Source organism: Balaenoptera borealis, assembly GCF_965194805.1.
Source record: "Balaenoptera borealis genome assembly, chromosome: 3".
NCBI lineage: Eukaryota > Metazoa > Chordata > Mammalia > Artiodactyla > Balaenopteridae > Balaenoptera > Balaenoptera borealis.
In genome coordinates, this window is record NC_138866.1 from 184554178 (window position 1) to 184579662 (window position 25485).

Sequence of the window (25485 nt, forward strand, 5' to 3'; positions counted from 1 at the left end):
CCAGGGCTTGAACCCGTGTCCCCTGTAATGGCAGGTGGATTCTTAACCACTGCGCCACCAGGGAAGTCCTGATGTATATTCTTAAGATCTATTTTATTAAGTTATGTAAGCCTTCTATCTCTACTTACTATTTTTCATGCATTTGACCTGTCTCATACTGAAAATGGTGTATTAAAATTATTAGTGTGCTTCTACCTATGTCTTCTTACAACTCATGTAGTTTTTGCTTCTTATAGGCAGGCACTATATATATATATATTTTTTTAATTAATTAATTAATTTATTTATTTTTGGCTGTGTTGGGTCTTCGTTTCTGTGCGAGGGCTTTCTCTAGTTGCGGCAAGCGGGGGCCACTCTTCATCGCAGTGCACGGGCCTCTCGCTGTCACGGCCTCTCTTGTTGCGGAGCACAGGCTCCAGACGCGCAGGCTCAGTAGTTGTGGCTCACGGGCCTAGTCGCTCCGCGGCATGTGGAATCTTCCTAGACCAGGGCTCGAACCCGTGTCCCCTGCATTAGCAGGCAGATTCTCAACCACTGCGCCACCAGGGAAGCCCCAAAGGCAGGCACTATATTATTTGGTGCATAAATGTTTTAATCATTGTGAATTGTGGATTTTAATTTTTCAAGAGTTCTTCTTTGTCATGTTTAATGAGTTTTGGCTTGATATTTCTACTTTGATATAAGGATCTTTACCCCTGCTTTCATATTTTTTCCATTTTCCTGGAGTATCTTGGTCTACCTTTTATTTTTAGTCTTTGTTGAACCACTTTCTTTTAGGTGTGCCCTTTCATACAGTATATAGATGGGTCTTGCTTTGTATGCCAAGCTAAAAATATTTTTAATAAGTGAGCTAAACCCATTCACACTCATTGATGTTTGGTCTCAACAATGTCATAATATTTTATAATTATTCATATTCTTTTATATTTGCTCTTCTCTGTAAGATTTATAATCTTTGCTCTTTAATATTTTTTTGTTGTTATTTAGAAAAGTTTGCATTTTTGTTTCATTGTAGTCAGTGTCTTTGTACCTGTACATTTTTCTAATGCTTGCTTTCTCCTTTCTGTTATGTAGTTATTTGCTATTTAGTTTCTCAGTTTTTGCTGGTATCTTTTAACTCCCACCCATCATCTCTATAGTAATCAATGGGCTTATTTCATTTTTCTCTTTCCCTCTTCCTTATCCTCTCCACTTTAAAGTGCATTGTTTCTACTTTGTCATAACATGTAACATTTGAACATTATTATTCTACTCTTGACCCTGCCCCTGTTTTAATCTTAGACCAACAAACATATATACACATATACTTATTATCAGTTTTTGCTGCAGTTTTACAGTCATAGTTTAATTTTTGGAGCTCATCCTCTAGTAGAATCTTCAAAAAGGGCTCATGGGTACAGAATTCCCTAAGTTTTTAGATGTTTAAAGTACCTTTCTCTTTTTCAGCTTTATATAGGTATAATTGACACATTTAAACATTATGTATGTTTAAGGTGAATGACATGGTGTTCTGATATAAGTATACTTTGTGGGATGATTACAGCCACCAAGCTAATTAACCTCATCTCACAAAGATACTTTTTTTTTTTGGTGTATGGCAAGAACACTTAAAATCTGCTCTGTTAGCAAATTTCAAGTATACAATACATTATTATTAATACAGTTACCATGCTGGGCACTAGGTCTCTAAAGCTTATCCATCTTATAACTGAAACTTCGTACCCTTTGACCAGCATCTCCCCATCTCCTCCACTCCCAGCCCCTTCACCATTCGAATCACTGTTTCTCTAAGTTCAACTGTTTTAGACTCTACATGTAAGTGATTTCACGCAATATTTGACTTTCTGTGTCTGGCTTATTTCATTTAGCATGATGTCTTTCAAGTTCACCCATGTTACAAATGGCAGGATTTCTTTCTGTTTTAAGGCTGAATAATATTTCATTGTATAAGTATACCACAACTTCTTTATCCATTCATCTGTCAATGGACACTTAGGTTGTTTTCATATCTTGGCTATTGTAAATAATTCTATAATAAACATAAGAGCACAGATATCTTTTCTAGCTACTGAATTCATTTCCTTTGGATATATACCCGTAAAAATGGGATTGCTAGATCAAATGATAGTTATATTTTCAATTTTTTGAGGAACCTCCATACTGTTTTCCATAATGACTATACCAATTTACATTCCAACAGTGTGCAAGGATTTCCTTTTCTCCACTTCTTGCCAATATTTTTTATCTCTTGTCTTTTCAATAACAGCCTTTCCAATGAGGAGTGAGGCAATATCTCACTGTAGTTTTGATTTGGATTTCCCTGATGATTTGTGCTGTTGAGCATTTTTTCATATACCTGTTGGCCATTTGCATGTCTTCTTTGGAGAAATGTCTGTTCAGTTCCTTTGCCCATTTTTAAATTGAGTTATTTATTTATTTATTTTGCCATCGAGTTGTATGAATTCCTTATGTATTTTGAATATTAACTTCGTATCAAATGTATGGCTTGCATATATTTTCTCCTGTTCCATAGATTGCCTTTTCATTTTGTTGATTGTTTCTTTTGCTGTGCAGAAGCACACGTTTGTATCTAGTGAAGCTATTTTCCTATAAATACTCAGAGGACAGCTTTGCTAGATATAAAATTCTTGGTTCCCACTTTCTTTCTTGAATTAAAAAAATTCTGCTCCATTGTTGTCTTACTTCATACCTTTTTTGGGAAAATTCTGATGTTAGTTGAATTCATGTTTCTTTGTGAGTTATTTGATCTTTTCGTTTGGAGGGCATGAGAATTTTTTCTTTACCTTTATAATCTAATACTTTTACTAGGTTTATCTTAGAGTTGATTGCTAACCATTTGGTTAACCTGAAATATAGTTCATACAGGAAAATCAGGATAAATGCTTTTCTTTTACTTTTGAAAAAGTCAAATTTCAGATATATGAGTTGTCAGGAACCCTAGCAAATGCCAATAGTGATAATAAGGGCTGTTTTTCAGACTTTTTAGGAACTTGTAGATCCTCATGATTTATTTCAGTCTCTACTGTGCCTTTAATACAAAATTCCTGGCATACATGATTCAAAACATGCTAAAATTCTAATGTCCTAAGTTTTTCATTACTTCAGAATAACCTTAAACCTAAAGGTCAGCTTTCAAATATAAGTGCCTGACTACAAAAGAGTTAAATTTCATGTTCTTTAGAAAATAATCAAGAAAAAAATGTTTCTGTTAATATTCTGTAAATGCCCAAGATTCTAAGAAGTTTTACATGACAGTTTACCTAAATAGTATACTAATTTCCTACAATTTATCCTGTAAAATATTTTCCTTCCACACATTGTAAAACAAATATTTGCTGAACTGATTGTTACATAGTCCAGTGTTATGTGATCATGTAATGAAAGACTCTTTTATAAAACATATACACAAGGATAGAATTAAAACTTACCATGGAATCTGTAACTCTAAATTTCCTGTCTTCTGTGGTTTAAACATAATTATGTTGCATTTACATAGTTTTTTTTTTTTTTACATTGGGTTTATTTGTTCTTTTTAAAAAGGGGGAAAAAAGAAATAAAGCTATGCTTGTTTGCATACAGAAGAGATTTAATCTCTTTGTGGCTGCCCAGAAATTTCATTTACCACAAAACCAGTCCTTGTGACATTTTAGGGTTTATGCAAGATATAAAATAGAATATATGTTTTATATGTTTGTATCAATAAGAACATTCTTCCTTCCTTTTACATTTTTTTGTTATTTGTTTTTCATCTGTATACTTTTAAAAGCATATGGATTTAACTGAGATACTGAAATGCCAAATGAAAATTAATTATGTGAATAATTTAATCTTCTGAATCTTAGTTTTCTCATTTTAAAACAAGCTCTGGGGATGTTTAATTAGAGGATTATGTGGATTTTATTTATCCACATTATATACCTCATCCATCCAGTTGTGATGTGTGCTTAGTTCCATAGCTGAATAAGTTGGCTTTTCAGTACTATTTCCTGCGTGTGAGAGTATGTGTGTGTGTTTATAAAGAAGTTAAAACACATTTTTAAAACTTTTAATTTGTGAAATATAATATACATAAAGGAAAGTGCATGATGTAAATGTACACATTAGTAAATTCTTGACAAGGGAGGACTCATGTACCTGCCACCCAAGCCAAGATGCAGAATACCGTCACCACCCTACAAACACCCGGGCTGCTGTCCTATCACGGCCCCCCTGTGCCCACCGTCCTGCAGTCTGGGGAGAGCCCCTCTCTTACCTTTTATGGTAATTCACATCTTACTCTGTTTTCATCATTTTATATTGGAGAATGCCTCCCTAAATAGTTTTATTTCTATTTGGAAACAAATGGAAGCATATAATATGTGTTGGTTTTTTGTCTGAATTTTTTTGTTCAAAATTATAGGTTATTTTAACACTTAATTGCTCAGTTTGATGCGTTTTAACAATTGTATACACTCATATAACCACCAGCCAAAAGAAGATATAAAACATGTCCTTCACCCAAGAAAGTGCACTCATGCTATTTTCCAGTCAATCCCCACTCCCACCCCAAGCAACCACTTTCTGATTTCCATCACTATAGATTAGTTTTGCCCTGTTTTGGGATTGGAATTTCTGAGTCATAGGGTAGAAGTTTAACTTTATTAGAAACATCCAAATAGTATACAAAAGTGGTTGTACAATTTTACATTCCCATTGGTGCCAACATTTAATGTTGCTCTTTTTTTTTTTTTTAATTTAGCCCTTCTAACAGAGCAAAATTGTATGTCATTGTAGATTTCATTTGCATTCCCCTGATAACTAATGATGTTGAATAACTTTCCATGTGCTTATTTCATGTGTATATATGTTATTTTGTAGTCTATTCAAGTTTTTTGTCCATTTTAAATTTGGATTGTTTATCTTTTTTGGCAATTTGAAGAAGTTCTTCACATATTCTGGATACAAATCCATTGTTCGATTTATGTGCTGTGGAATGATTTTTCCCGGTCAGTATTAAGGCTGTCTTTTCAGCAGAAAGTTTTAATTTGATGAAGTTAAAGTTATCAATTTTACTTTCATGGCTAGTGTACTATATGATATACCTCAAACTAGTTTCTAAGTGTGGTGTGGAAAGGGGAGTCCAAGTTAATTTTTTCATATGATATTCAATTGATCTAGCATCATTTATTGAAAACACTATTTCTCAGTTGATTAGCTTGGTCCCTTGGTTGAAATTCAATTGACTGTATATTAGCAGATCTATTTCAGAACTCCTTTTTCCATTGATCTATTTTTCTATCCTCATGTCAGTCCCACACTATCTTGATTATTATAGCTTTGTAATAAGAGTGTTAAGTCCTCCAACTTTTTAAGATGCTTTGGGCTATCTTAGATGTTTTGCATTTATATATAAATTTTAGAGTCATCTTGTCTAAATCTTTTTTAAAGCTTTATGGAATTTTAATAATTGTTGCTAAGAATCTGTAGATCAATTTAGAAAGAATAGAAATCTTAACAATATTGAGATCACCAATCCACTAATATGGTATATATCTCCATTTATTTGGATCTGTTTTAATTCTAGTAGGATATGCAGTCCAATACTCTCTCGTGATGCTGAGCGGTGGCAGTGAGCTGCAGCCCCCAGTCAACCATGTGATCAGGAGGGTAAACAACTCAAACACTCACAACCATTCTGCACCCATCAACCATTCTGGTTTTCCCTTTCAGTACAGTAGTCAATACGTTACAAGAGATATTCAGCACTTTATTATAAAATAGGCTTTGTGTTAGATGATTTTGCCCAGCTATAGACCACTGTAAGTGTTTTGAGCATGTTTAAGGCGGGCTGGGCTAAGCTGTGATGTTCGGTAGGTTAGGTGTGTTAAATGTGTTTTCCACTTGTGCTGGGTTTATTAGGACACAGTCCCATGGATAAGTCAAGGAAGGTCTGTTCAGAGAAAAGAGGGGAAAGTCAAACGACACCTTGAGGAAGCAGTCAGCCAGACTCAAACTGTGGGACTTTCTACAACAGTCCTGATCTCTTAAAAGAGTCAATGCCATAAAAATGTTCTAGATTAAAAGAGACTAAAAAGATATATCAAAAATACAATGATCCCTTTTGAATCTAGGTTTTGTTTGTTTTTTAAAAAGCTCTAAAGAAAGTTTTGCAAAGAAATGGGAATATTTGAATATGAGCTGGACCTCAAAAATTGTTGAGCCCTCTTAATATTATTCTGTGAATGCATAACTTTTCATATGAATGAATAACTGTATGTATGAATGAATAAGTTTTGAAAGCTTTTCTGTCATAGTGCTTACACAACTATAAAAGGATAGACTATCCTTCTACTCTACCAAAGCCAAGGAGTTCTGGGACACACTTGACATGCCTTTCCAGAGGCTGCTACATTCACATCTTTTCTCCCAATTTGGTCTCCCATAGCCTCTTTAAAAGAATACACAGAGATATAAACATTAACACTCTGAGAATTTTTATGAAAATGTAAAATTCTTTTCTAATCATAGTTTTTCACAGGGATCATTAATTCTGACATCCGTTTATGTTTCCATTTTTGTGGAATTGCCAGCTTGGTTTTAAAACCTGTAGATTTCAGTTGCATCTTATAATGTGGCTTAAGAACATCATGTTCCTTTAGGCTAACCACATTTAGGTTGAGCCATTGTCAGACAATAGCATTTATCAGCATAATTTTCAGCAAATATTGTGAAATTTTTAGAAAAGATGCAAAATTATGGTTTCAAAATAGATGTGTTGTCATTGCCAGAAAGAAACTCTGCAACCTCAGCCGTGCTGGCTATGTGGGTGCGAACTGTTCACATTTGTTCATATATGTGGCCTCAGTGGGCAGGCCAGCCAGCCAGACTTGTTAACAATCCTGACAAGAGTTAATAGAACAAAAGACACTGAGAGCCATAACAAGCAGCTGTGTCTTTTTTGTTTGTTTGTTTTTAAGAGCCAGAATATGAAGATGTAGTCATCTTTCAAGAGCTGTTATTTTGTCAGCCACACAGTTTGATTTCTATGATAAAGTTGAAGATTTTGGAAACATATAGTTCAGTTTTGTTTTTATAATATCAAAATATTAATGTAAAATTCTATTGACAATAAAAACAGGAAGAGTTAACATACTGCTGGAAGTGAATTCAGAGCAAGATGCTAATCAAATTAAAGAACTATACAAAAGGAGATAGACCCATTGAAAATGGGCAGTGATGTAATGAATACCACCTACAAGCCCAGCATTGTATATTCAAAAAGCAATAAAGTTGTAAAGAAGATCTATGAAAATGCACTTTCAACTTAGAGGCAACTCCAAATAAAAATTTACTGGTTAGATTTTGAATTTGAACATGCGCTTTCCAAGTATGAGGTTAAAAATGAACGTATTTGTGTTGGGAGAGATTTTTGGTTCATCAAAAAAGGAGTAGGCAAAGGCTGTCTTGTTTCAGGTCCATTTAACCAATACTCACTGTCTGCGGGAGCTGCCCTAAGCATGGCGGGCAATGGCAGATTCCTGCTGTCAAGGAGATTACACAGTACTTGGGGAGATAAGAAGCATACACACCTGCCTACAATGCAAAGCAGTGTGTTATGAGTGCTAGAAACGAGGGCAGCAAAACTCAAAAGAATCTCGGAGGAGGGAGAAGCCAGGGGACCTGGGGAGAGGTCTTATGGTAGACCTTAAAGCATGGATTGTTGCAGCAAAAGATGGAGATGGCAGGGCAAAGGCTGAGTCCTGGGAGAATTTCTGTGGCTTGTGAGTTAACAGTGTCTCCCCTCTGTGTTCACGTGGAACCCCATGCCCGCATCTATTATAGCATTTACCAGAATAGATTATTATGGTCTCTTTAACACACTCGCTAGACTGCAGTTTCCTAAAGGACAATTAAAATCCTCATTATTTGCGGATTCTGTATTTGTGTATTCACATCCTTGCTAAAATGTATTTGTAATCCCCCCAGTTAATCCTTATAGCACTTTCGCAGTTATTCACGGACACGTGTGGAGCCACGAAAAATTTGAGTTGCCTGGTGCACGTGTTTCCAGCTGGGGTTGAACAGGACCACACTCTGCCTTCTTGTTTCCGCTCTCATTTTGTAAACAAGTGTCATCTTCAAAATATTTAGTGCCACGTTTTTTGCATTTTCGTGCTTTGAGCTGGTGATCTTCCTGTTTAAAATGGCCCCCAAGCATAGTGCCAAAATGCAAGAGGGCTGTGATATGCTTTACAGAGAAAATGTGTGTATTGGATTGCCTGTGGGTTCAGTGTTAATGAATCAACAATGTGTATTAAGTAAGGTGTCTTTAAACAGAAACACACATAAAACAAGACCATGTATTGATCAGTTAACGAAAATATTCTCACCAGAGGCTCTTAGGAACAAAACTTTATATTCCCCCAGGAGCAATGATTGGGTATCTACAAATTCACTGTTTGCAGTGACTTTATACAGCGAACTACCCTGAGTAATAAGAATTGACTGTATCTGTTACTTCCGTATGCTTAGCACTTAGAGTTTAGCAGATGGCCAAAGAGTTTTATGAGCAAACACCTGAAAGTAGGGAGTTTGGAGGAATAAACCAGCTCAGTGGAAATGTTAAATACTGAATTCAGGAACTGGGGTGTGAATACCATGCAGGCAGCGGGAAGCTGTCGGAGACCGTCTCCTGGGAGTGACCTCTCAGTTGTGAACTGTTCACCAAGCACTGACTGAACGTGCTGGGTGGTGTGATGGACAGAATGAATATCCCCGGGGCCCTGCTGGCACGGAGATACTGCAGAAGCTCTCAGAGCTCCTTCGGCAAGATTAATTTCCCAGGGATTTATGGGATGGATTGGAATTGAGAGAAACTGGAGACATAAAACCAAGTTAGGCAGCTATTGTAGCAATCCTGATACGAGGTAGTAGAGACCAGGATTAGGATGCTGGCAGGGAGAACAGAGAAGTAGGGGGAGATACTTGAGTTATTTGAAGAAAATCCACAGTATATGACTCGATACAGAGGATGAGGGAGATGGAGGGACAAAATTAAACTCTGAAGTTTGCTACCCATGACTTTGTTAGTTCCTGTGTTTGCAAATGTTTTTTTTAAATGTTTTCCTCGTCTAAGGTAATTACTCTGTACTGTGCTGTCTTTTAAGACATCTGTAATGGGGTCACCGTCCTCAGCTGTTGTAACTAAGCAGCTGATGAATTGCCTAGGGTTTGGGGTGACGGTCAAGGACAGTACATCTGGTTTTAGCATGAATAGTGAATTTTTATCGCTAATTGTGAAATTTTTCCTGGGGGGATCCAGAGTTGAATTTTGCCTCTTTTTAACTGAAAATATGTGCCATCCAGATGACTTCCACTCTGATGACAAGCTACGTCCCTCATTGTATGGCTAAATATTCCTAATGCAACTATTACTACTGCATTAGTGAGAGAGTAGGGTGGATTAACATTCACTATTGTTCTTTGAGAAATTGCATGTGAAATAATAGAGACCCAAGGATCTCCATTAATTACATTTCCAGTGGCATATGTAAACCAGTATGCTTTTTTAAGTTTGCAAAGTAATTCCTTCATTGTGAAGTACAGTGTGTTCAGTATCTTTCTTTATAGTTTCTATAAATCAAGAAATAAAACTTTATTTTCCCTCGGCATGATACAGACAGAAAGCTTTAGTTTTAGACAGCTATTTAGTTAAACTTTGGGTTAAAATCCTTTCTCAATGTGCTTTTTTCTTATTAAAGATCATCTTTTAAAGAGAGAGTTTATATCTTACTATAAGCTATTTGCATTACCAACTGTTTTATAAGGTTATGGAAAACATATCCAACTTGGAACCTTTGGAATAATACATTTTTTTTTTCCTGGCACACTCAGATAATCAAGAAATGTAGTTTTTTAATGTCAATTTTCAAGAAAAAGTTTGAATGGTGCCAAGCTAGTAGTATTTATTCTATCTGTGGATAAGTACTACGTGTACTTAACTCAACTTGAGGTTCAAAATCAAAGGAATTTTGATGTTCTTTATCTGTTTTCATATGCTCTGAGTTTATCTTTCTGAACAAAACCATGTTTGTAAAGGATATTAAGTTTTGTTTGACCTTCTTCTCAACTGCGAGTACTTGATGGACCTTAATGCAAGGGTATACTCCCTGGACTGATTGATACATAAACAGAAGACAGATGGTGTGGAGATGACTCTGATGATAATTCATTTTTCAGCTAGTCAAGAAGATATTTTGATTACAGTGTGTTTAAGTAACTATTACACAGTCTGCAATGTTGGTCTTGCTGGGAAGGGAGCACATGGAAAACAAGTTATGTGTTATTCGTGCCCCACAAAGGATGCAGTGTGTTGTACTGACTTTAATTCCTAGTGCTAGATTAGTACTGGAAGAGGTTAAACTGTGTCATGCAGTACGGTAAGTCAGTTAAACACAGACCAAATAGAAAAGGTAACTGCACAGCTTTGAGCCATAAATATTTGTCTTGGAAAGTATTTAGATGTTACTATATGAAAGAAACCAGTATTTTTACATTTAGGTAACAGTCTGTATACAGCTAATTAAAGAATTACATGGCTTGATTTTCAGTTTATGTGAATCGCAACTATCATGGAGCTTGCTTTCTGTGTCAACGAGTTTAAAACTGAAATCAGAGAGCCGACAACTCAGCAGCATGTTATGTCCCTGCTGTTGTTAAAGTTTTGAAAAAAAATAGCTAAGCAAAATGTCAAAAGGAGAAAAAATAATTATAATTGTGTGAATAGATAGGCCATTTAAATTTTTATTTTCATGTACTAATTACAGTCTCTACCTCTGTTTTTTGGTTTCACAATAGGATAATTGATCACTTAGATGGAGTTCGTTTGTTGTGGTCCCTACTAAAAAATCCTCACCCAGACGTGAAGGCCAGTGCGGCTTGGGCCCTCTGTCCCTGCATCCAGAATGCAAAGGTGAGAACAGACTGCAAATCAATCCATTCTAGAATCTCTAATACCGTATTGAATAATGTCACCACAGGTCACTAATTGCTTTTCACTTCTCTTTGGTCAGATTTATCTGGGGGAAAAATGTGCTGAACGTTTGTGCCAAACTAATTTTTGAGCAGTACCTTCTCCTGGTCAGTTTTTAGGTGTAAAATGAAACTGGGCTAAGATGGCAGTGCTTATTACCATGTTCTACATGGCTGGTGCAATCAAAACAAGTACCCCAGGTAAATTAGGGGGAGGAAAGTTGACTGTTCTTATCTCTTGGGTGAAAAGAAAATTGCATTACTGCTACTTTCAGAAGCTCAAGATGTATCCTATGTTATTTATTGTCTGAATTACTACAATGAAAAATCACTAAGTTCTTTGTTACCTTGAAAAAGTCACATAATTTCGTGAATCCCACTTTTCTTATCTGTCAGTAAAGACTGGATATAAAACCTATGGATAAAATTTTTATATGAAAAAAGACTGAACTGGAAGTTTCTGAAGTCTTTTAGCTCTTCATTTGTAAATTTTATTATTTTCTTTGAGGATCTCTTTTCAGCCCATTTCTGTTATCTTCACTTAAATTTCTTTTCCTATAGGTTTAGGGATTTCCCTTTAAGATCCTTGTTGCTAGAGATATTTCTCTCTGTTGAGTATTTTTATCTAAAGTATTTTTATTTAAAGCATTTAATTCCTGTAATAAATTTAACATGCCTCTATCTTCCTAAATATTTGTGACTAGAAGTAATCTTTTGTAAAAAGTGAATTGTGATATATAGCAATAGTAGAAAAGACTTATTACAAACTGGTTAATGGAACCATTTTTTTATACCAACAAAAAAGGAAAAATAAAAATAAAAACACCTCAAATGTCAACCTACAGGAAAATGGACAACAGGATGATAGTACAGTCATAACATGTCATACAATGCAGCAGTGAAAAATGAATGTATTTCAGCAATGTGTTCATCAATATTGCTACATCACATAAACATATTGAGCAAAATAAAAACAAGTTTCAGAAGCAGACATACAATATAATCCTATTATATAAGGTCCAAAGAAATTCTTTAAGTGCAAAATATAAATATTATTTAGGGAGCAAGAAAGAAGACTACTGGAGGAAGATTGCTACACATCCTTAAAGAATATCCTTAAAGATATTCCTTAAGAAAGACCTTAATCTTCCTTAAGGAATCTTTAACATCTTTAAGGATCTTAATTATCTTTAAGGAAGGTTAATGGTATCAGAGGCAAGCCAAGATTAATAAGCAGGACTAACTTCAGAGGAAAGAGATAATGTAAAGAACAGAAGATAACATTAAATTTTTAAAATTAATATCCTCAGAATGACCCAAGGGATACTACTAGGCCCAAAAAGCCTGAATAAAAAAGAAACAGTCATAGATTAAGAAAGAACTTTTGGAAATTAAAAATATATTTGACAAAACAATAAATTTAATAAAGGAGATAAATACTAGGTTATGTGTGATGCTGGGATATGACTACGTAATTATCTGGATGATAAGGTCTAGTAAATAGCTAAAAATGTAAAGTAAAAGTAAAAACCAAATAGGAATCACAAGCACACAAAAAGAAAGAGAGCAATTGAAAAGAAGAAACAGTCATTTTTTTTTAAGGGGGGGGGGGTGGTTTCCGTAAGCTGAAGAGTTGAAGAAAGACTCTAGTCTTCAGATTGAAAAGATTCATTTAGTGCCAAGTAGGGAAAAAGAATTTATCTATGCCTAGACACAAATTCAAATTTGGTGTTTCCAGAAATTAAAGGAAAGGAAAAAGTTACATAAGAGTAAGAATCACACCAGTATTAGACTTAACATCATTCACAATAAATTCTACAAGAAAAAGGAACAAAGCCTTTACTGTCTTTAGAGGAAAACACTTTTTATGCTGGAATTCTATACCCTGCAAAACTAGCATTCCAGTGAGAGTAGACTAAGGACAGAATAAACACATTGAGCCTTTAGAAATGTCAGCACTCAGGAAAGTTATCCCCCAGGGGTCTTCTTTGAAAAAAAATTACAATGTTTTCCAGCAAAACAGAAGATTCTAAGGAAGAGAATAACATGAGTTATAGAAACAATAATGAACAAATAAATCATTAGAATTTATAGCTAAATATGAATTTGTGTTGGTAATATGGCTTTCAAATTTTGTCAGATTATTAAGAAAGAATTTCTTTAAAAGTAATGGCATAAAGTAAAATAAAAGCAGATGGTGTTGTCACAGTAACAGTCTGAATCTAAACTACCAGATGATTCGGAAAGCATGTTAGGGAGTGGAAGGTAATAGGTAAAAACATGCCAAAAGTCTTTCCTTTTCCTAGAGAAGGGTGTTAGAGATACTGGTTAAATCTCAATCATCATTGAAAATATGTTGAATTTAATATTATCATTGGTGAGATACCATTTTGTATAGATAACATTTCTATCAGTGCTGTTATTACGTGTAAACTGCGTCCTGTATTTGTATGGACTTCAACTCCAAATCTGCCTATTTATCTATTATTGGCTTTAAAAGGTATTCCAGCATTTCCACATTCGTTATTCTTGCCCAGGATTTCTGTCCCAAATATCCAACTGCTCTCCTTTGCTAGCAACCCAAACTGAGCCACACTCAGATTTTAAGAACAACCCATCCTGCCTGTGTTTAAGCCCTTGGCCCCAAGGCCAGTCTACACCTAAGCCCTCATAAAGAGCTCCATTTCTCCTGAACCTCTCCTGCCTTCCACTGCTCTCCACTCCCACCAACTCAGCATCTTTGAACTCCTCTCAGCTCCCTTCCTACCACTCCTGGGGGAAGGACAGACCCATGAGGATCTCTGCTTGTTCACTTCTCTTACCAAGAATTTCTGTATGCATTTTCATTTGGGTAACATGAACATCTGAAGAGTTTTGAACAAGGAAGAGACATAAGCAGATTGGCTCACTAGAAAAAGTGTGAGTGGGTGATTGATTAGGCTATAGCCATGATTCAGAGGAAAGTAATTAGAGTTTGACCTAATACAGGGGCAGTGTGGGTGAAGAGGAAGAGCAAATACAAGAAATGATTGGGAAATAGAATCAGAAATTGGTGAGTTATTGGATGTTGGCTATGAGAAAGAGGTGAGAGAGAGTATGAATTTTTGTTTTTGTTTTGGTGTTTTAACTTTGACAACGAAGTAACCTTAGTTGCTAACCTTGTTAGTAACCTTCACCAAACATGGGAAGAACACAATTTGGGGAAAAGATGGGGGATTTGCTTTCATCCAGGTATAGGTGTCCAGTCATTTGAATATATGAATCTGGGTGTCAGGAGAGATTCTGGACTGGAGATACATATATATGGGAGCCATCAGTATGTAGGAGGCGGTTGAAGTCTTGAGCAAAGATGAACGGCAGAGGGTGTGGGCGACAAGAGAAGACCAGTGACAAAGAACAGTCACAGAGGAAGACCGACGTGTGATGAGATCACCAGGAGAGGGCAATTTCAAGAAAGACAAGAAAGGAAGCAAAGCCAAGAAAGGAGGAGTGTTCAGCGGTATCATTTGCCCCTAAGAGGTCATTTGCCTTTGAAAACTGAAAAGAGTACATTAAATATGGAAATTAAGAGGTAATCGGTCATAGACATTTCAGTCGAGAGGTGAGAGTTTAAGTCCGTGGTACTGGGGTGAGAAATGAATTAAGGGGAGAAATAGATACAAAGGGGATTAATAGTTCTTTCTGGAAGCTGAGGTGTTAATATCAATAGAAGGAAGCAATATGAAATCCAGAAGACAGTTTAGGCTGAGGGAATGACTAATACGGGAAAGGCATGAGAGAGGTGGGGAAGGTGTGTGTAGGTAGTAGATGGAGAAAGGAAGAATGGATGCATGGAAGAAAGGAAGAAAGCATAGCTCTCACTGTTCCTAAACCTCACGTTGCTCTCAGTAGAGTAAACATCTTCTGGAGCACCAAGCAGAAGGACAGTTCTAGAATACATAACTCCTGAGGGTGAGCCCTGTGAGAGGAAGGACTTCTGGTAAGAAACACTGAGAAAGGCAACTTCTTACTTCATCCAGGCAACAAACACATGCCCAATCTCCTGTCTCCTTGTCTATCTATCTGTCTATCTATCGGCCTCTATCTATCTATCATCTATCTATTATCTATCTATCTATCTATCTATCTATCTATCTATCTATCTATCATCTATCTATCTATCTATCTGTCTATCTTTCTGTCATCCAATTCAGAAGTGACAAAGTTATCAAAGGGATCTGAATTAATACCCTTCTGTGAATTTAAAAACTTGAAGTCACACATTTCTTAGCTGACAGTAAGTATAATTTGGCTGATTATTTCAACCATGAGGACTGGCTTTTCTGATTACATAATATAGAAGACATTTCCGTAGATTGAATTAACTAAATATGCAGAGTCAAAATTTGATGTCATGTATATCACAAAATACATCTTTTATGACTAAATTTATGATGAACGTTTTTAGATGTCAATTCGAAATAGATGAGGAGGATGCATACCTTTTCAAAAGTGTATTGAGATACGTGAGTAAAAATTTTGAAGACTATTGGTCTAGTATATCAGGTCTGGCCCTTGAAATGGGAGAGAAGGAAATTTAAAACATATTTCCTCAAGAAAATACCCTAATTTGCAAGATTCTTGTCCTTTTGAAAACTCCTATTTTCTAGGACCAGGAGGTGAATATTATACTGGTTTCCTTCCTTGCATACTTCTAGAACAAAACTCATCTTCCCAAGGCAGAAGGATACCTCAGGGGTCAAGTGCAAGAGAGGTCATGTGCTCAGAAAGGCAAGAGGAAAGAAAACACATTTATATTAAAAAATAGTATCTCATTATTCATATAGATCCTAATCAAACCGTGGTTTCAGACAGCTCTATCTAATAGAAATTTCTGTGATAATGGAAATGTACTCTTCAGATATTGCAACCAGTAGCCATGTGTGGGTTTTGAAATGTGACTAGTCTGACTGAGGAACTAAACTTTTAATTATATTAAGTTTCAATTAATTTAAGTAGCCACATGTAGCTAGTGGCTGTTGTTTTGAATATCCCAAGTCTAAGATATGCAAATAATGGAGAGTTGTTTTTGAAAAGCAACTTCTGCAAAAAGTTCTAAACCTCAAGAATTATATAAGTTGGCATATGGTTATATATTCACTGTGCCAATTTTAGAAAGTAAAGAAAAACACAAAGGAAAGTGTCTTTTGTTGTGTGTTTCCATATAAATTTAAAATATTTTTTGTTCTAGTTCTGTGAAAAATGCCATTGGTAATTTGATAGGGATCGCATTGAATCTGTAGCTTGCCTTGTGTAGTGTGGTCATTTTGACAATATTGATTCTTCTTATCCGAGAACATGGTGTATCTCTCCATCTGTTTGTGTCATCTTCAATTATTTTCATCAGTGTCTTATAGTTTTCCGAGTACAGGTGTTTTGCCTCCTTAGGTTTATTCCTAGGTATTTTATTCTTTTTGATGTGTGTTTCCTTAATTTCTCTTTCTGATCATTTGTTGTTAGTGTATAGAAATGAAACAGATTTCTGTGTATTAATTTTGTATCCTGCAATTTACCGAATTCATTGATGAGCTTTAGTAGTTTTCTGGTAGCGTCTTTAGGATTTTCTATGTGTGGTATCATGTCATCTGCAAACAATGACACTATTACTTCTGCTTTTCCAGTTTGTATTCCTTTTATTTCTTTTTCTTCTCTGATTGCTGTGGATAGGACTTCCAAAACTATGTTGAATAAAAGTGGCGAGAATGGACATTTTTGTCCTGCTCCTGATCTTAGAAGAAGCGCTTTCAGTTTTTCACCATTGAGAATGATGTTAGCTGTGGGTTTGTCATATATGGCCTTTATTATGTTGAGGTAGTTTCCCTCTATGCCCACTTTCTGGAGAGTTTTTATCATAAATGGGTGTTGAATTTTGTCAAAAGCTTTTTCTGCATCTATTGAGATGATCATATGGTTTTTATTCTTTAATTTGTTAATATGGTGTATCACATTGATTGATTTGCATATGTTGAAGAATCCTTGCAGCCCTAAACCCCACTTGATCATGGTGTATGATCCTTTTAATGTGTTGTTGGACTCGGTTTGCTAGTATTTTGTTGAGGATCTTTGGGTCTATGTTCATCAGTGATACTGGCCTGTAATTTTCGTTTTTGTGGTATCTCTGTCTGGTTTTGATATCAGGATGATGGGGGACTCATAGAATGAGCTTGGGAGTATTCCTTCCTCTGCAATTTTTTTGAATAATTGCAGAAGGATAGGTGCTAACTCTTCTCTAAATGTTTGATAGAATTCTCCTGTAAAGCCATCTGGTCCTGAACTTTTGTTTGTTGGAAGTTTTTAAATCACAGTTTCAATTTCAGTACTTGTGATTGGTCGATTCATATTTTCTGTTTCTTCCTGGGTCAGTCTTGGAAGGTTGTACCTTTCTAAGAATTTGTACATTTCTTCTAGGTTGTCCATTTTATTGGCATATAGTGCTTGTACTAGTCTCTTATGATCCTTTGTATTTCTGTGGTGTCAGTTGTAACTTCTCCTTTTTCATTTTTAATTTTATTGATTTGAGACCTCTCCCTTTTGTTCCTGATGAGTCTAGCTAAAGGTTTATCAATTTTGCTCTTCTCAGAGAACCAGCTTTTAGTTTCATTGATGTTTTCTATTGTTTTCTTCATTTCTATTTCATTTATTTCTGCTCTGATCTTTGTGATTTTTCCTTCTACTAACTTTGGGTTTTCCTTGTTCTTCTTTCTCTAATTGCTTTAGGTGTAAGGTTAGGTTGTTTATTTGAGATGTTTCTTGTTTCCCGAGGTAGGATTGTATTGCTATAAACTTCCCTCTTAGAACTGCTTTTGCTTCATCCCATAGATTTTGGATTGTCGTGTTTTCATTTTCATTTGTCTCTAGGTATTTTTGATTTCCTCTTTGATTTCTTCAGTGATCCATTTGTTGTTTAGTAGCGTATTGTTTAGCCTCCACATGTTTGTGTTCTTTGCAGTTTTTTTCTTGTAGTTGATTTACAGTCATAGCATTGTGGTTGGAAAAGATTTTACATGTTATTGATTAATCCCTTCCATACTAACCCAAATTAATAATTAAAATCCATAAAATGTTGGTTTGTTTTTTCAATACTCATACCAAAAATCACAAATCAGGAATAGAATAGGGTTTTGTTTTGTTTTGTTTTGTTTTTCATTCAAATTTTAACCTAAACATAGTAATCTGGGGGTTAAATGAGATTTTATCTCATTTTCACCCATGTATTATACCCAAGGAGATACAACTTCTGTTACTTCTTAGTAATTGTGAAAGATAGCCCCAGAATATAAAATGATGCTGGCGAAGAACATGTTATAGTTTTAATACTTAGTAGTTAGACTGGGTTTATACTTCATAAGCATTTACATTTAAATCTTCATTTTGCCGTGAGCTTCATGACAGTACATGAATATAATAAAATTAAAAGTTAATAATGATTTAACTTAATCTCCAGGCATGTCAAATAATGTCATTAATTCAACAACATTTGTTTAGCACTAACTGTTTGCCAGACCCTGTGCAGGTGCTCATTACATTCTGTATGCCCATTTTTTTGCATCTTAACATAAATGCATAATATTTATGCAATTAAGTTTCTAGTGTTAAAAAAAAAAGAGTGAGGTTAAATGAAACAAAACTTCCATCATTTGAGCCTTTCTAGAATGTTCCTTCACATAAGGAGAGAAAATAAAGTTACCTATGACGTATTGGTAGAAATTTGAGCACAGTTCCCTAGGGATATGTTTTATAATTGACATTATGTCCTAGGTTAACAGGCAGTGTTTTCTCTTCCTTGGTGGTAAATGTAAAATACTAGCACATTTTACAATCAACAGCCTTTTTTAAAAAAATTAATTAATTAATTAATTAATTCTTGGCTGTGTTGGGTCTTCGTTTCTGTGCGAGGGCTTTCTCTAGTTGTGGCGAGCGGGGGCCACTCTTCATCGCGGTGCGTGGGCCTCTCACTATCGCGGCCTCTCTTGTTGCGGGGCACAGGCTCCAGACGCGCAGGCTCAGTATTTGTGACTCACGGGCCCAGCTGCTCCGCGGCACGTGGGATCTTCCCAGACCAGGGCTCGAACCCGTGTCCCCTGCATTGGCAGGTGGATTCTCAACCACTGCGCCACCAGGGAAGCCCTAATCAACTGCCTTTTTGATAAGCTAAAGTAATATGGGTAAAGATGCTTATAAATGTCCGTATGCACTGAGGTTATGTATGCTTGGGACTCCTTTAGGGTCTCACGTGTCTTACATTACATCACTCTCCAAAACTTAGCCCACCTGGTTATATTCAGGTTCGCATCCTCGTCCTCATGCTTGAGCATCCTCAAGAATAGATCTTGTATATTCTACTGTTTTAGGTCAGTTTACATTGTTCTCGGATAAGAGTGTCTGTTCTGTGGGAGAGAAGAGGCAGGAAACAGGTTTTGACCACGCTGGGCATCCAACTTGCAGTAAAATAACAGAACCAGAAAAGATCTTGCCAGATATTTTGGCCCATTCTTCCCTCTTTCCCCCTCCCTCCCGCTCTCTGCTTCAGGTATGTTCATGACTCAGCTTTCTAGGGAAAATTTCCTTTTATTTTATAAGAAAACATTTCCACATTTTTCCTGTAAGATGCTTTTGCAAGTCACTTCAGAATTATTAACTTATGAATCACGGGAGTCGGCGTCATTTAGAAATAAACCGCTTCTTCGTCTGGATTCATGGCACTGACAGTAATGCTGCAGAAACCAGCCACTGTCAGTGATAGCTAAGGGCTGTGCCGATCTGAGCACGCTCTGTGTGTGTGTCCATGTGGAATGGAGGTGGTGAGGTGTCAACTGTTCGAGACAGATGTTACCCATTTTTTTATACTGTTAGCAGCATATGCGTTAGAACACGTTTTCAGATCTGTTAAGAAAATGAGATGTGGAAATTACTTGTATTGGATGGATTGCCTCTTTTCTTGCTGGGAAATATTTAAAGCTACCTATCAGTGAATGAGTGAGACAGCAGAGTATTTCAGTAATGAATTGTGGAAAAATTGTGACGAAGAGTCACAAAGTAAGTTGGCATTGTATTTGCGTTGTAATTAGATGTATCGAACAAATGGACAGTGGGATTTTTGTAGTAAGAAATATTGACTTTTTTACCAGGAGGCCAGTGTCTCAACTAGAAAACTTAAAATTTTCCTTCATTCTGGAGAAAGTCAGTATATTACAGTTTTTGGTCACTTATCAGTGATACAGAAAATGTACTAAGTGAAAAAGAAATGTTTTGCCTGCTTGATAATTATCTGTCCATTCCTTATATGATTCGAAAATCAGGGTGTGAAATGTAAGTCTGTTTTATTTATTATTTATTTTTGGCTGTGTTGGGTCTTCGGTTCGTGCGAGGGCTTTCTCTAGTTGCGGCAAGCGGGGGCCACTCTTCATCGCGGTGCGCGGGCCTTTCACTATCGCGGCCCCTCCCGTTGCGGGGCACAGGCTCCAGACGCGCAGGCTCAGTAGTTGTGGCTCACGGGCCCAGCTGCTCCGTGGCATGTGGGATCTTCCCAGACCAGGGCTCGAACCCGTGTCCCCTGCATTGGCAGGCAGATTCTCAACCACTGCGCCACCAGGGAAGCCCTGTAAGTCTGTTTTATGGTCTTATATTAAACCTGAAAGAATATTTAAGATAGGAAATAAGCATCTTCAGTTTAAAAACTACTCAGTATGCTTCAGTCTATCAAGAACTAAACAACAGAGGCTGAAATAATACTGAAGTAATTACAAAAAATTCGCTGCATATTTTTCTAAGTAGCTTTATTAAAAGGTTTTATTTAAGGCTTAAGGAAAGTTTGTTGTTGTTGTTTTCCTGTTAAGATTACTAAAAAGGACAGAGATCCTAAGATGTGACCTCTGTAGTGATGTTATTTGGTAAAATTCATGAGCTGCAAGTCTGGCTGCAGATGAAGAGCTGCTTTGTAAGAAGTGTGAGAGATTTGTAAATGGAAGTGAAAAGCTGCTCCTTTCCAGCTGAACGATCAAACACATTTTTGGAGGAAAACAGTGGTTGAACAGGTGTTCAGTATTATGAACTTGTGATGTAAAGAATGCAGCAACTGAATCTGGCAAAGATCCACGCATTAAATTCTTTGTTCTTAAGAACCAAAATTTCCTGCTGCAGAAAATCAACTCACATTTGTGCTCCATGAAAAATAAGATATTGAAAAGTTACAGAATTCACATAAAGAATGTATAATTGTGTTACATCACTTACTTTCAAGCTTTTTGCCAGCATTTATAAGAATCATGTTTCTTTCTTAAAATATCACTGCGTTTTTTTATATTTTCTTTTTGTGAATGCTGTAAGATAGTATTTAATCGTATTTCCTTTCATTAACGACTTTTAAAAGTTTTTATTAAGAAAAAAATAGAAGTTTACATATATTTATTGGCCTTTTTATAAGAAGTGATTCACATAATTCATATTAATTTGTAATCACCACTTCCTTATGAACTAGATGGGAAACAGGTATTTTATTTTAGAATAAATACTCTGTATAATAAGTCAGCTGTAGCATTAGGAAGAAAACTCAATCTGTCTTCCAAATCAGTAATATATCCATGAGATCGCTTGGCCTTGTAACCTTCTTAAACCTAATTTTGCTACTTGTTTAGGAAATAATGTCTGGTTGTGAATTTTTACCTCAGAGAGAAAAAAAAAATCTCTAGTAATTTCAAAACCAGCAACCTGAGGATCTGCCCCAAACAGAGAAGCCAATTAGAAGATGTATGAGAATGGTCCCCTGAAAGAGACGAGGAAAAAGTTAATTTCTGTGAGGCTGAAATACAAGCTTGGGCAATTTTAGCTTCCTGACTACAGGTGTGACAGAACACAGCTGATCAAACCAGGCAGGAATTTGACATCCCACACTGTTTAATTTCAGCTGCCCAATGAGCCATGCCCAATCTGGAAGCCAGAGAGAACCTGGAAAAGGAGCGTGTAGGGCTGTAACTTCATACTGAGAAGACTGCCACGGACACGGCTTAGGAGCTTGGATTTGGTCACGTTTGGGCCAAAGAATGTATAGCTGTCCACGGTGTGCCAAAAAGACTGCATAGGTTTTTAAAACATTGAAAACCTGTTTAAAATGTAATCCGTGTTTGGCAGCCCACCTATCTGGGGTCGGCTATCATTTTATCTGGGGTCGGCTATCATTTTTAATAAGTCACCAAATAGTTCAAAGTAGGCTCCTCATCTGGCCCCCAGTTTCTAAAATCCTATAAACTAAAGTGAACTATATTACAGGTATTTTTTCTGTGTGCCGGATTTTCAAGTGGGAACTTGAAGGCCCAAACAAAAGTGAGGGTGTGACAAAGTTGTCTTCAGTATCTGTGGGTCACATTTGTTGCTTTCACCTGGATTCCCCTCCTGTCCTGCTACTGTTTCCCATTCCATGCTTCTCAGCCCCAAAGGGGGCTACAGTGGAGGTTGCTAGTTTAGGAAGGGGTAGATTGACAGAGGTGTAATATACTAAATGGAAAGTAACGACTAAAAGGTATAGCCTGTTCTAAACAGGTGTGCCAACAATAAGCTGCTCATGAAACCATGTAACCATTTTATTTGGAAGTACAGTTGATCAGTTTCCAGTTACTTTATTAAACTAATAACCTCATCCATTGAGTTAATCATATCATTATCTCCACCTCAGCCAAGAACTCCCAGGACCACACACTGCGCTTGATCACCATCAGAAACTGTGTCATCTCACAGTTCATGGGTCTGGACCCCAGTTTCTGATGCAACGTTATGTCCCTCTGTCTCTCTGGGCACAGAGCTTTTTTCGTTTGTTTTGTTTTTAATTTTTCTAAATTGAGGTATAGTTGTTTACAGTATCATATAAGTTTCAGGTGAACAGCACAGTGATTCACAATTTTTAAAAGTTATATTCTATTTATAGTTACTATAAAATATTGGCTGTGTTCCCTGAAAGCAGGCACACTTGTCTTGTTCCTGATCTTGGAGAGAAACTTTCAGTCTTTCACTGTGGAGTATGATCTCAGCTGTGGGTTTTTCCTAGTTGGCCTTTATTATGTTGAGATTGTTTTCTTCTATTCTTAGTTTGTTGAGCTTGTTTTTTTAATCATATGAGGATGTTGAATTTTGTCAAATATTTTTTCTGCATCAATTGATGTGCTCTTATGGGTTTAACCTTTATTCTGTTAATGCAGGGCAGTTACTGATTGACTTTCTTGTATTGAACCACCCATACTTTCTAGGAATAAATCCCACTTTGTCATGATGTGTAATCCTGTTGAATCTGGTTTGCTACTGTTTCGTTGAGGACTGCAGTTTTCATTTTTTATACTGTCCTTATTTGGCTTTGGTATCAGAGTAATGTTAACCTCATACACTGCATTTGGGAGTGTTATCTCCTCTTCAGTTCTTTGGAAGAGTTTGAGGATTGTTGTTAATTTTTATTTAAATGTTCAGTAGAATTCACCAGTGAAGCCATACGGTCCTGGGCTTTCCTTTGTTGGAAGGTTTTTGATTACAGATTCATTTTCCTTACTTATAACATAACTTATATAGATCTGTTCGTATTTTTTGTTTATTCATGGTTCAGTCTCGGTAGGTTATGTGTTTCTAGAAATTTATCCATTTCTTCTAGGTTATCCAATTTGTTGGCATACAACTGTTGATAGTATTCTCTTACAATCCTTTTTATTTCTCTAAATTGTTATGTCCCTTCTTTCATTTTGGATTTGAGTTGAGTGTTCTCTTTTTTTCTTCATTAATCTAGCTAAGGATTTGTCAATTTTGTTTTGAATAGCCAACTCTTGGTTTCATCGATTTTTCTCTACTGTTTTTCTATTTTTTTCTTTAGGAAATAGAGTGATGTCTTCTTTAACCCAATAGTTATTTACAAGTGTATTGCTTAATTATCACATATTTGTGTATTTTCCAGTTTTCTTTCTGTTGTTGATTTCTATTTTCATTCAATCATTGTGTTCAGGAAAGGTACTTTGTATGATTTCAATCTTTTTTTTTTAAGTTAGACTGATTTTGTGGCCTAAAATATAGTCTTCCTGTAGAATGTTCTATGTGCACTTGAGAAAAATGTATATTCTGCTGTTGTTGGGTAAAGTGTTTTATATATGTCTGTTAGATCCAATTGGTCTATAGTGTTGTTTAATTCCTCTATTTCCTTATTGATATTCTGTCTGATTGTCCTATCCATGATTGAAAATGGGATATTGAAGTATCCCACTCTTGTTTTTAAGGAGCTGTTTCTTCCTTCAGTTCTGTCAATGTTTGCTTCATATATTTTGGGATTCATACAAATGTTTATAATTATTGTATTATATCTAGTTGAATTGACCCCCTTATCATTATACATCCTTCTTTCTCTTTTTAAATAGTTTTTGACTTTTCATGGAATATCTTCCCATATTTTTACTTTCAACCTATGTGTGTCCTTAGACCTACAGTGAATCTCTTGTAGACCTCATACTGGATCTTTTTTTAAAAATCCATTCAGCCCATCAGTGCATTTTGATTGGAGAGTTTAATCCATTTATATTTAGAGTAATTGCTGATAGGGAAGCACTTACTTTTGCTATTTTAATATTTGTTTTCTGTATGTTTTGTGGCTTTTTCCCCTCATTTCATTCATTAATGCTTTCCTTTGTGTTTAGTTGATTTTTTGTAGTGCCATATTTTTATTCCCTTCTCCTTTCCTTCTGTGCATATTCTATAGATATTTTCTTTGTGGTTACCATGGGGATTACATATAGTATCCTCAAGTTATGACAGTTTACCTTAAATTGATACTAATAACTTCAGTTGCACTCAGGCACTCTACTCCTTTACAATTACGCTTTCCCACTCCCCCTTGATGTTCCCAATGCCACAAATTACATCTTTACATGTTGTGTACCCAATAACATAGATTTATAACTATTTTTATGAATTTGTCTTTTAAATCTTATAGAAAATAAAAAGTAGAGTTACAAACCAATTTACTATAACACTGCTATTTGTATTTTTCTATTTACCTTTATCAGGTCTCTTTAAGTTTATCCTAAAGTATATTGAACCTCTTGGGTTTGTATATCCATGTATTTACTCAAATTTGGAATGTTTTCAGCCATTATTTCTTCAAATAATCTCTCTGCCCCTTTCTCTCTCTCTCTCTCTTTTTTTTTTTCTTCTTACATTTAGTAATTTCAAATGTCCTGTCTTCAGATTCACTGATTCTTTCTTCTGCCTATTTGAGTCTGTTATTTTATACCTCTAGTTAATTTTTCAATTCAGTTATTATATTTTTCAGTGCTACAATTTCTATTTGGTTCTTTAAAAAAAATTCTATCTTTTTGCTGATATTCTCATGTTATTTCTATATCATTTTCCTTATTTTCTTTAATTCTTTGTGTATTTCTTGAGCGTTTTGAGCAT

The 25485-nt window shown here is 35.8% G+C and overlaps 1 protein-coding gene across 11 annotated transcripts in view; it reads left to right on the plus strand.

Moving 5' to 3' along the window:
• Nucleotides 1-25485, plus strand: part of ODAD2 (outer dynein arm docking complex subunit 2) — a 244586-nt gene that overhangs the window by 133134 nt on the left and 85967 nt on the right. For all 11 annotated transcript variants that reach the window (XM_082385958.1, XM_082385954.1, XM_082385957.1 and 8 more), the window contains one exon: nucleotides 10858-10972. In XM_082385958.1, coding sequence (XP_082242084.1) covers nucleotides 10858-10972 — 115 coding nt within the window. The remainder of the gene's footprint in view (nucleotides 1-10857; nucleotides 10973-25485) is intronic.